We start from the raw sequence: 11,942 nt of genomic DNA, 5'->3' as shown, positions 1-11,942 counted from the left end.
TTATTTACTGGGGGCAGGAAAAGCATCTTTAAATTAAGTTTGTCTCTCCCTGGATTAGCTGTGACAGCCTGCACTGGGAAAAATGGAAAAAGAGTACATGACTGTTCACTGTCCCTCTGCCAGAGTGACAAAGCCAGATGAGACAGGAGGATTGCCAGCCCACTAGCAGAGGTAGCCCAGAGTATGTGAAACCACGGTTTCTTCAAGCCAGGATGCAGTGAGCCAGGAGCTGGCACAGAAACTCTTCCCTTTCTAAGGCCAGGAACCCTTAGCAGAGGTGTAAGGGGAAAATTGGGAGGAATTCCCTCCAGGGCTGCTGGAGCTCCACCATCAGCACAAGGAAATGCTGCAGACAGGGCCCATTTGGAAAATTCCATTCCAAAGAGTGGGCAGAGCATCCCTGTGAGGTGAGGGATCACCCCTGGCTCTGCCCCTGCACCTCTTTCCTTATCTCACTGGGTTGCACGGATTCCTTTGCAAAGTGTTTGGAGATGTCACAGGGGAAAACAAGCCACCCAAAATTAAGAATCATCATCAAACTACAAGTTCTCTCCTAGTGTGCACTCCCAGGCTTCCAAGACAATGAGGAACACACTCAGATCAGGGATGTTTCAGTCAGAGAAAATAAATTATTGTACAAATGAACGTGACAAACAGCCAGGAAACACTGAGCTCCCCTTCTTCCAACACAGGATTCACCTCTACAGCTCACAGATGTTTTATCCAGTCCTGCTTAAACTCCTGACAACTCCTGGAGAGAGCATTGCACATCTGCCTTTTATTTCACTGGCATTAAATCCTCCCATTTTTCCTGGTTGTGTCACAGGCCACCAGCAGCAGGACGAGTTTTTCTTTTTGCATCCTTCAGGTATTATGCAGACTTCTGACTCCCTTCAGTGGTCATCCCACAGTCCTTCATACACACACCTTTGTACCCACCTCTTAAATGTTTCTTGAGAATGTCTTTTAGACCTCTTAAGTGATTTTTTTTTTAACTGAGGTCTCAATTTTCTCCGCCTGCTCCATGTGGGTGACAAGCTGGTCCAGACACACACCTGGGAAATCTGCATCAACATCCTGCTCACCTTCCCTTTCCCTGATTAATTTTCCTTCATTAAAAAGCTCAGGCCCCTCCTGTACATCTGCACAATGCCTCTGCCACAGCCAGGGCAACTGGGAGAGCCTTTGAGAGCAAATGACAAATGATTCCTGGATTGTGAAATCTGCCACTTTCTCTCCCTGCCAGCAAGGACAGAAACCCACAGCTCCCAGTGATCTCAGATGTTCCTGGGCATTTCTAGATGGTCTCAATTTTCATGATAAAACACTTTTCCTGCCTGCTGGCTCTAAAGTGACCCCAGCTAGTCCTGCCACACTCAGTCCCCAGAAGCCTCAGCACCAGGGAGCTTCTTCTTCTCTTTCCCTCGTACCTCAGGAGCCTCTAAATGTTGAGGGTACTCAAGAGCACTGAAACAGAAACGCTGTCAAACATTTAGCAGCTGATCCTACAAATACTGCAGCCTGAAGATGACTTCACTGGGCCCAGGGAAGGAGAGCTTGCTCAGACAGGTGTCTCAGGTGAAAATGTTGTTATTTTAGGATTAGAGAAATTTTATCTGAAAGCTATTACTAAATTCCCTCTCCAGACTCAGTTTAACAGTGAATATGAACAATGCTATTAAATGGCAGCACCAGTTGTGGGATAACATGCGGACCTGATACATTTTTTTCTCTATTACTTGATCCAACAATTATTAAACTAGTTTTTATGGCCTATATTCAGGAGAAGTTATTGCAGGGGTACAAGGGAATGTAGGAGGAATTCATTGACTGCACCTGGATATTTTTAAATACTTCTGTACTTTAAGGTCAGAGGGCACCATTATGATCTTTTACCCTAAACCAAGGCACAGCCAAGATTATTAAATTTTACCCAGCAGTTCCTGGGGAAGAGAGAATTATTCTCTCCTACTGCATAAGTGAACTCTACCGAGCCCAACAGCTTTGTTATTCATACTCCAAGGCAAGCAGCACCTACCACAATTTGAGTGATGAGATAAATAATAATGCAGCCAACCAGAATGGGAGACAAACTAGAAAAATCCTCATCGAAATTCAGCAGATCTGGGCTAGCTCCCTCTCAAAGCTCCCCCATCCATCCTCCCCTTCACACAGAGATTTTAGGGACAAATGCCAGTAGATCTCTATTGTCCCTGCTCATTCATTAGCTACAACTGCTTTTTCTCTTGTGCTCACACACTTCAAGGTAAGGATAAGATTCTGGCCACATTGTGCATGTTGAAAAAAGCAACAATAAGTCCCAGAAAATGGAGATTATTTTCAATACAAAATAACATTGCATTGTTTCCTTCACAGTTTTAAGTAATCCTCAGAAGTGAAACATATATGTTTCAAGGTGATAAACTCCTTTCATCCCATTACGTTTGGAATTTCCCATTCCATCACCATTAGTTGTATCATCCTCCTTTTTTACAACTTGGTCCTTCATTAAACGCACTCAGAAAAACCCGTCTTGGTGCTATTTGTCACAATGCAATTTTCTACACCTGTGATTCCCATGCCTGCAGCGAGCCAATATTTGTGATTAAAACACAAAAGCCTGATTTGAAGCTGCTGGCCTGTCCCTAGTCCCCCTTTCCACATGCACCAGTGCAGCTCATGGGCTGGCTTCAAAGGGGAGCAGAGGGTCTCAGTTTAGCTGGAACAAAGCATCTCACAGAGCCACAGCTTTCACTCACCTCCCATGCTGGGGGTTACTATTTGCTTTCCCACACTTCCCTTTGGGCTGGAATTAAGGCAGGCACAAACTGGGGTTAAACCTGCTTAGATAGATGAATGTGAGCATCAAAATCACACCTAAAACTTCAGAAGCTGAGGAAAACCAGTCTTGTTCCCTGAAAAGACCCAAGCCTAAAAGTGCTCGAGGGTTATCTTTATAACAAATGTTGCGATGCAGTTTATCCAAGTCACCTGCCCCCATTTGCAAGTGGTTTTTTGGTTTGTTTTTTTTTTTTGTTTCTCTCATTGAGTGGGCAAGGTAAACCCAAATCCTTTCCCTCACACCTGAGCTGCTCAGGCCTCTGCTTAGAACCCTGAATTTTTTAATGACTTTTTTATCTCCCTGACAATAAAGGTCTGTTCTGCTTGCTTTTTGTCTCCCCAGTCCTTGTGTGGGCAAGCCAGCCTCAAAACCTATGGCTGACAGTGGTTTTATTAGGAGGGAATTCTGTGGATTGACAACAAGCTCAGGCATCACATTTTGGAAACCACCAAGGGGGTGACCCTGTGGGCTGCTTCTCATTCAAGGACCACATTCAGCCACTTTCTTGTCACAGATCAAACAGAGAATTTGGTGCTGTGACCACACAGCACTTTAGAGACAGTTAATTTGTGCTTATTTCAGCATCAGTGTCCTTCCTCTACTCCCATCCCGGTACAGAATCTCTGGCTTCACTTAACGATGTGTGCCCGTAAATGGATACAAACAAAAGCACATCTGACTACATTGCACTGAAGATGAAGCAGATCAAGCACTAAAAGTCTGCCAGTGCCTTTGTAATCTCAGTCCTGGAGAGTATCTCTCTTAATTCCTCCTTCCTTTCATTGCAGTCCTACCTGAGCAAGGTACAGCACCCAGCTCTGGCAATATCCTCATACCTTGGCAGCAACAACAAAATTCTGGCAGGAAGATGTGAGAAACTCTAATTTGATGGAAGCTAGAGGTAAATAGTTCTGCTTGGAAAGAAGGGGTGAAACCTCGGTGTGAGAAGAAATTAGTTTTATTGAGGTTGTGTGCATCAAAACATAGCCTGGGCTCTTTCCCCAGGTTGGCACTGTGGCAGTCCAGTGAAAATTATTTCACCCAAAAAAAGATAGGATTGAAAGGTCAGTCCTCCCTGGGTGTGGAGGTCGTGTCACAGCCAGCTTCTGAACCTTGGCAGGATGCAGCCAGCAGAACCCCAGCCCAGGCACAGGACTGCAAAACCTCGTCAAATACTTGTTCAGTTCGATTTAGGCTGGCCTAAATTCTAGCCCTCTCTTGAATAATTGAAAAGGAAACGATTGTGGGAAAAGTTTCATGTGACAGGAAGTCCAAAGGATGTGCCAGATTTTGGCAGCTCAGTAATTCTCTGTGCAGCTCACAAGCCTTGTCCTGTCATGAACTGGCCTGTCAGTCACTGAAAACAAAATAACTCCAGGGCACAGATGGACAGCCCTGTGCTAGAGGCCAAAAGAGCCCTGTTTCCTACTCCAGAACCTCCAGATCCGCCCATGCCACCACAGCTGAAACTCTTCAATAATCTTTTTGTCTTACTGCTGTCTAAACAAAAGAACACCAAAAGATTCCTTATTGCTTTTAACAACTAATCCAAAGTTATTCCCTCCAGCTTACACAAGACTTCCAAATCAAAGCATTTGTTCTTGGCCAGAATTGATACAAGTAAGGTCTGAAATGTAGAGAGAAGAGCAGAAGAGTTATTGCAGAAGGAAGCACAGTATTTCAAGGAGTCGATCTCCTTACTTTGGTACAGTTTAAACAAAGTTTATTACAATATTCCATGCTCTGCACGACATCATCCAAGTCAGGGAAACTTCAGTGGTTCTTAGGACAGGGAACACAGGCAGGGCTAATCCTTCCTGCAGCCACTCACACAGCCCTGCTGAATGCCTGGAAAACTGCACAGAATTACCTTGGTTCAAATGTTTGCCAGTCTGTATATTCAGCTCCTTTACTTCCTTTAACTGTAGGGCCATGACACTTAATTCAGTTACTATCCCAGCTCTGGTATGCTCATAAAAAATTCACACCTGTTTCACAAATGTTCACCTGTTTAATAGACTCAGGTTTAAAGGAAAGGAAGTTTTTGCTTAATTATGAAAGTATAACTTGCTTTTTTAAAAGGAATTCCTACTATGACACTTGCTGTTTACAGGCTGTAAAAGAAAAACTGCCCAGTGAATCAAAAGGGGGCTGGGGGAGAGAGAGAGAAAAATAAAAGAGAGAAAAAAGAATTACTTGGATTAAAATATCTTTCCTTAACCTTGTGGAGGAGAAGCTTCTCTGCCTTGGCAGTACAATGAAAATGAAATCAATGCCAAGTGTCTTATCCTGAACTCTGAATGGGCAAAGTTCCCATTGACTTTCAAGATCTCTTGCCCTGCAAATGGAACGGGAGCAGTCGTTACCTGCACCTCAGGCACGTCCAGCACCATGCTCTGTCTCTCCCCTTTGTGTCTCTCCCCTTTGAGTGGATGTATAGAATTTTTGAAATCAGCACAGCAAGCTGTGAATGATGCATGAAATGAATAAGCCGAGTCTTGTACAAAGGGGAAATCCTGAAGGCTCGGTGCAATCACTGCTCTACTATTTCCTATGGCCTGCATAGAAAAGATGCATAATATTCTCCACAGAGACAAAGGAAAGAGCTCACCGAGGCCAGAATCTCAATCAGAAGCTGCAGAAGAGACAAATGACAGTAGCTCACAAGTTTTGAACGTTGCTTAATTTCCCTCTTATTGCTAAGCTGTTCCCCAGGGATGCCGGGCTCCCTGAGCCTGGCTGCACGTGGAATATCCACCCGGGATGGGGCATTTCTTTGCAGGCAGCCTGGCTTATGCAGGAGTTTGTGTTTCACACCTCACCCCATCAGCCCAGGGGAGTTTGCACCAATCCCCCAGCATGGGATGGCCAAAGCATGGAAAAAAGTGCAGATTTTTCCACAAGATCCACAGGATGTGTTAAAACCCCATAACTTCTCCCTCACGTGGACTTGAATTGGAGACTTCTCTGACATCAGCACAAATATTTTCAAACCAGGCCAAACCATACTCTGATTGGTCTTAATGTGATGTATTCATGAATAAATATAAATATATTATAGTTGAACGTAGGAACAACAATAAAGATGAGCACCCTGAGCAAAACACTGTGGTACACAATTTTTTTTTTGTTTTCATCATGGAGAAGGTATAAATACATCTTTTTATGGATGTGCTGTGACCTCTCCCAGTTCTCTTGCTCTCTTATGTTTGCTCATATGCTTTGCAATCTCCCCTGCTGCACTAAGGAGGTACGGATATTTTAGAAACTGGAAAATTGAGGTTTAATATGGATACTGAGCTTCTGAGGATGCCTTTGGAAGAAGCAGACCTAAAATCCTGTTTGCTTGACTAGCAATACAAAGAATTTGGCTGTGAACGGTATTTGCAGAAAAAGAATAATTAATTCCTCATCCTGAGGACATTCTGTTGGAAAAAAGTCACTGTGTTTCACTGATTGCTTCATTCGGTGGCATCAATTAAAAGTTGTCATAGGGAAGTATGTGGATAACTATTCTGGAAATCTGCATTCACCACTAAATTACCCCATGCAAACACACCTACAACAATGGCTATCCACACCTTCCTTGAGAAATCATAAAAGAAATTGATTCTTTTTTTTTCTCTTTGTTAGTGTTTTGTCAGAATTTAGTGATGGAATTTATCATAGAAATAATCTGAATCTAGAGCATGTGAGTAAAGAGGATATGGCTATAGGAAATCTGGGATCAAGGTCTGTGTAAGTGGAAAAGAAGCCATATCAAGAATCTCACTTCTGCAGGCACTGAGAATAGGAGCAACATTCCAGCCCTGAACATCACCCAGCTTCAGATTTCAGGTGTAGAAATCATCCTTTCCCTTAACACTGGAGGAGAGTTAGACAAGTTCCTATCTTCCTAATAATGTTCCTGAAAAGTATCTTTCTTAGTCCCACGTTTGATATGGGACAGCTAAAAAGATAATTTATGAATGTTTTCACAAAGTGTCTATGCTAATGATTTTCCTGAATTTAGTCTTCATCTCTTCTTGTAGCAAAGAAATAGTAGAAATAAAAAAGCATGCAGTTTAAGGTATATCCTTAAAATATTCTTAAAATACTCACAGTCAGTTTCCTCTGCTAATTATTATACTTTACTCACTGTTTCAAAAATGTAACTTGAAGTATTTTAACTTACCAACTTTTGTTGCAATAAATTAGCTCTGAAGCTCTTTGGCATAGGAAGGAACCATGAAAATGTAACCCAATACACGGGGTTTTGACAAACCAACAGCACCAAGTGTTATCTTCCCCTCAAAAATACGATAAAACAAAAGTCTAAATATTGTCATTACACTTTAATGCCAGCGTTAACCTCTTCAGAGGCAGTGCTCTGTCACTCTAAAGATAAAGGGTGCACTTACACTTATCTTGGATGTTGTAGAATAAGGCTGGAGTTGTTTTAACTGTGCAAAGAGCTGCTGATGATGGTGCACATGCAACAACCCAGCACCTAAAGTTTGGAACTTTACCTGTGAAAGTTAATGGTTCCGTTCTGAGCTCTCCCACACCAGCAGAGGAAGGAAATCCTGCCTGGGCAGTGCTGAAAAGGCATTTGGATTTAATGCTTGCATGCATGCAGGAGGGATGTCAAGGGCCAGATACCCTGCAAATTTAAAAATGGTGTTCAGCACAAGTAAAACAAACCACCAGATCTAAAGAGAATATATTTCTGCATTTGTTCAGGAGGAAAATCTCCTGGGCCCAAGCAAAGGATGTAACTGCTCTTTGGGGGAAAAAAAAGCTGTCTTTCAGGCAATATCTCCCTCTATGCTGTTGACTCTCTATTAAAAACGCTCCTGCTGAAGGAAGAAGAGGCTGTATCCGTATTAATGCACAAGGCTGGGTTCCATGGGCCTCTCCCAGCCACTGTGTGCAGCTGTTCAGAACCTCCCCACAACTCTGACCACGGCTTCTGAACTTTGGGATAAAGATTAGCCTCAGGAAGCTGAGAACTGCATTGGGAATTTTACCTGGACATCTCAAAACCAGTAAATCAGGAAAAGCAGCCCTAAGCCAAACCACTCAGAGGAGCTTCCAGAGAGAACAAGGCAGAGACATTTCTCTGCGACCCCTCAGGAACTTGCTCAGACTCTTCCTTTGGCCCTGACTTAGGCCAAACAAGGATAATTTGAGCTTAGAAATAGTACAAACTATGAAAAAACAGCATTTCTCCCCTTTTGTGGCAGAGAATCCCCTTCCACAAAACTCAGATGCAAAGAACAACTATTTATAATGATGCAGCTGCAGTTTGACTCTGAAGACACCAAGTACAATTCCAGTGCTAGGAGCTGCTCACCTGCTCAGGAGCCCTGGCTTTTGTCTGACCTGCACCTGCACACCTGCCTGGGAAGGTGGAGGGAGAATTGTTTCAGGGAATGGGAATTTCACTCTTCCCCACTGAGACCTGGCACTGCCAGTTCTGGAGATAGCACTGGGGAACAATTTGACTCCATTGAGCTGAAATCGGTCCTGCTGCTGCCCTGCCTATATCCTGTATTCTACTAACCCCACTGATGCTACCACCTTCTCTCAGGCCTCCAGGTTTATTTATGGATCTGCTTCTCCCCACGGGCTAGTAGGTCATGGTACCAGCTACTCTACTCTCCTGCTCCTACCTGCAGGACAGCAGCACAAACAGGCAGCAGCAGCGCCACAGGTTTGCCAGATTTCACCAGAAATCTTACGGAAGAATGGAGCTGTGGGTGTGAAACACGCTGGGTTCTCATTCACCGGGTGATCCCCGAGCCTGTCCCGGGGGCAGCGGTGGTGCCCGGGCTCTGCCGCCCTGACCGGAGCGCGGGGCAGCGAGCGGGGCCGGGGGCTGCCCCTTCCCCGGGGGCCAGGAGCCGGGCACCCCGCCAGCGAACGGGGCTCTGGGGAGGTTTGCAGAGCATCCTCGCCCCGTGGGAGAGCCCGAGGAAAGCCCTGCCCGAGCCCTGCCGTGTTCGGGGGAGAAGGCTTGAGCCGCTACCGGGGCATCCCCGCGGAGCGCCGGGGAAGCGCCGGGGAAGCAGCGCGGATGCGACCGCCCCGGGCAGCCAAGGGGCACAAAGTGTCCCCAGAACTGCCGTCGGTAAGGGGTGACAGGACAGACCCCGTACCCAAAGCCTCGCAGTCCCTCTGCTCCCGTCCCAAGGCGAACAGCGGAGGGGCAGCGGGAGCAGGCGAAGCTCGGAGCGGGGATGCGCTGCGGAGCGGGGAGCTCGGAGCCAGGACCGTGCCCAGGAGCCGGGGACACGCGTGGGGACCCGGGCGGAACGGGGCTCGGAGGCAGGGAGAAGCGAGGCTCAGCTCCGCCGGGGCTGTTCCGCAGCGCAGCCACGAGTAACGCACATCCCTAAAAATAAACCAACTAAAAATATAGATATAAAAAGGGCAGAAAAACGAAGGAAAAGTTGTCCAGACTCCAAACACTCGTCAAACATACTGAAAAGACTGAATTATTTATTTCCTCTGGGGACTCCTGTAACCATTCATTTTTAATGGAGTCTAATTAAAGAGTTCCCCAACGGGTTTTACCTTTGTAAATATTTCAGATGACCTGGCGTATCTAGGCAAATAAAAAAAAAAAAAAAAAAAAAGGAAATAAAAAGCACAACAAGCCGAGGCGGAGCCGTAATCCCGTTCGCTCCCCGCCGGCCGAGAGAAGGAAGGCAGCCGGGCGGAGAGGCAACAAGTGGCCGCGGCTCGCAGAGCGCCAGCCCCGGCAGCGACGCTTCCCCGCCCGGCTCCCGCTTCACTTGAATAGAAAACCAAATCCAAGGAGCACGTTCTCCCTCTCCCGCCCCCCAAAACACAGCCCGGCTGGGCAGGCAGAGAAGCGCGGCCGAAAAGCGCCGGCAGCTGCCGGACGGGCGGCGATGCTGCCCGCGGGGAGCCCCGGGACGCGCCCGGCCCTGCCCCGCTCCGCGCTCCCCGCAGCCGAGGGGGATCCGCACAAAGCGCCCGGACACCGCCGACGTGCCTGATAGAAAATTTATTGATCTCTCTTCATTTGGAAGAAGGAAGCAAACGAGAACTAGGAACAGGGAAGGAGTATTTCGATGACTTTTTTTTTGGGTTTTTTTTTTTTTTTTGGAAGGAATCCGGTAACAAAACTAAAACGTTTTTATCCGATATGCCAAAACATGTTTCACAGTAAAATTCACAAACCCATTTACATAAGTTTACAGCTTAAGAAAAACCAAGACATACAACTTACTATAAATAAAAGTAACGCGTTTGCGACCCGCACAGCTCTGCTCTCTCCCACCTCCCCCTTTTCAAGGAATAAAACCTCAAAATTAAAAAGTCGTGGAAGCTACAGATTGCGGATGGAAACCAAGCGAGGGTCGATAACAAAACACTTAATAAACCACAGCGATTATGTGAACAACCGAGTTTAAAAACAAAAGCCCGCGTTTTTTGTTTGTCATTGCAACGCTAGAAATCAAACTGGAAGATGCAAGATTTTTTAAAAAACTTTTAAGCAAATAAAACAGTGCCCAACCTAGCCGAAACCAGGAAAGGAGTTGCCGTGGTTTGAAAACTTCACAGCGGCTTCTAGGAGGCAGGAGTTGTGCTCTATTAAAATAACAACTTGCTCAAATATAAAAAAAAAAAAAAGGAAAATAAAAAAGGACACAACTAACGGATTTCCTTTTTAAAATTTCTCCAGAGTTAGTATTAAGTCTAAGCGGAGCAACACTGCCGTACGTCCCGGTGCAGTCAGGGAGCGGTGGTGGGGTTAGGGATGAGGACAGGGAGCCGTCCGGAGCAGCCAAGTTTATATGTGAGTTAGTGGTACGGTACCATTGACGGCAGTCCCGGCACTCTGGTAGTGCTGGTGCACGCTGTGTAACCTGCTGCCCTGCAGGGCCGAAGGGTCTGTGGCATCCCCGCCGGGGGGCAGGTACATGCTGATCATATCCCGCAGGTCTCCCAGGCAGGCCCTCTGCGAGTGGGAAGTGATGGCCGGAGGCGGCGAGCTGGGCTCGGATTTCACCACGGAGCCCATGGAGCCCAGGCTCATGGCCGTGGAGGGCTGCTGGCCGTAGGCGGCGGGGGACATGCTGTAGGTGGAGGCGGCGTTCATGTAGGTCTGTGCCGTGGACATCATGGGGCTGTACTGCAGGCCCGTCATGTCGTAGCGGTGCATCTGCTGCAGCTGCGGGCTGTTCATGCCCGGGTGCTGGCTGTAGCCCAGCTGGTCTTGCATCAGTGAGTAAGCCCCGTTGGTCCAGCCGTTCATGTGGGCATAAGTGTCAATCCTCTGCCCCACCCCGACGGGGCTGCTCACCGCGTTGCCCCCCCCCGGGGCCAGCAGGTTACCGGGCAGCGAGTATTTGTCCTTCTTCAGCAAGGTCTTGGTCTTTCTCCGGGGCCGGTATTTGTAATCCGGATACTCCTTCATGTGCACGGCCCGCAGCCGCTTGGCCTCGTCGATGAAGGGCCGCTTCTCGGCGTCGCTCAGCAGCTTCCAGTCGGCGCCGAGGCGCTTGCTGATCTCCGAGTTGTGCATCTTGGGGTTCTCCTGGGCCATCTTCCGCCGCTGCCCGCGGGACCACACCATGAAGGCGTTCATGGGGCGCTTCACCCGGTCCTGGTCCGAGCCCGCTCCCGCTCCGTTGCCGGCCCCGCCGCCTCCGCCGCCTTTGCCGGTGCTCCCCGGAGCCGGGTTGCCCCCGGTGCTGCCCGGCGTGGGCTGCGGCGCCTTGATCTCCGTCTCCAGCATGCTGTACATGGCCGGGGCCGGTAAAAGGTGCGCCAGGGCGGCGGGCAGGCGGGCACCGAGCGAGGAGAGGAAGTTCAAAAAAAAAAAAAAAAAAAAAAAAAAAAAAAACCAAAAACCAAAAAAAAAAAAAAAAAAAAAAAAAAAAAAAAAAAAAGAGAGAAGAAAGAACCTGTCTGGGCGGCTGCCACGAGAGCACAGGAGGAAGTTTCGGTGCCTGGCAGAAGCCGCTCCCCGAGGTGCCGGAGCTGCTGCTGTGCGGAGCGGCTCCCGCGGGCGGCAGCGGGCGATGCGCGCACGGCTCGCGGGGGTCCGTGATTGACGGGCTATAAATGAGGGGGCGGCGGCCAA

General features: G+C 47.6%; 1 protein-coding gene across 1 annotated transcript; it reads right to left on the bottom strand.

Annotated features, from left to right (window-relative positions):
• Positions 1–10,218: 10,218 nt before the first annotated feature.
• On the bottom strand, positions 10,219–11,603 carry LOC121346510 (transcription factor SOX-3-like). The gene is made up of 2 exons (XM_041424376.1): positions 11,552–11,603; positions 10,219–11,512 (listed from the first exon to the last, which is right to left on the bottom strand). Exons 1-2 carry the CDS (start codon positions 11,601–11,603, stop codon positions 10,647–10,649), a joined length of 918 nt encoding a protein of 305 aa, XP_041280310.1. The 3' UTR covers positions 10,219–10,646.
• Between the last annotated feature and the right edge of the window lie 339 nt (positions 11,604–11,942).

This window comes from Onychostruthus taczanowskii, unplaced genomic scaffold, assembly GCF_017590055.1.
Source record: "Onychostruthus taczanowskii isolate IOZ18803 unplaced genomic scaffold, ASM1759005v1 scaffold81, whole genome shotgun sequence".
Classification (NCBI taxonomy): Eukaryota; Metazoa; Chordata; class Aves; order Passeriformes; family Passeridae; genus Onychostruthus; species Onychostruthus taczanowskii.
Note: the sequence above shows the minus strand (reverse complement) of the source record. Positions and strands in the feature narration are given on the sequence as shown.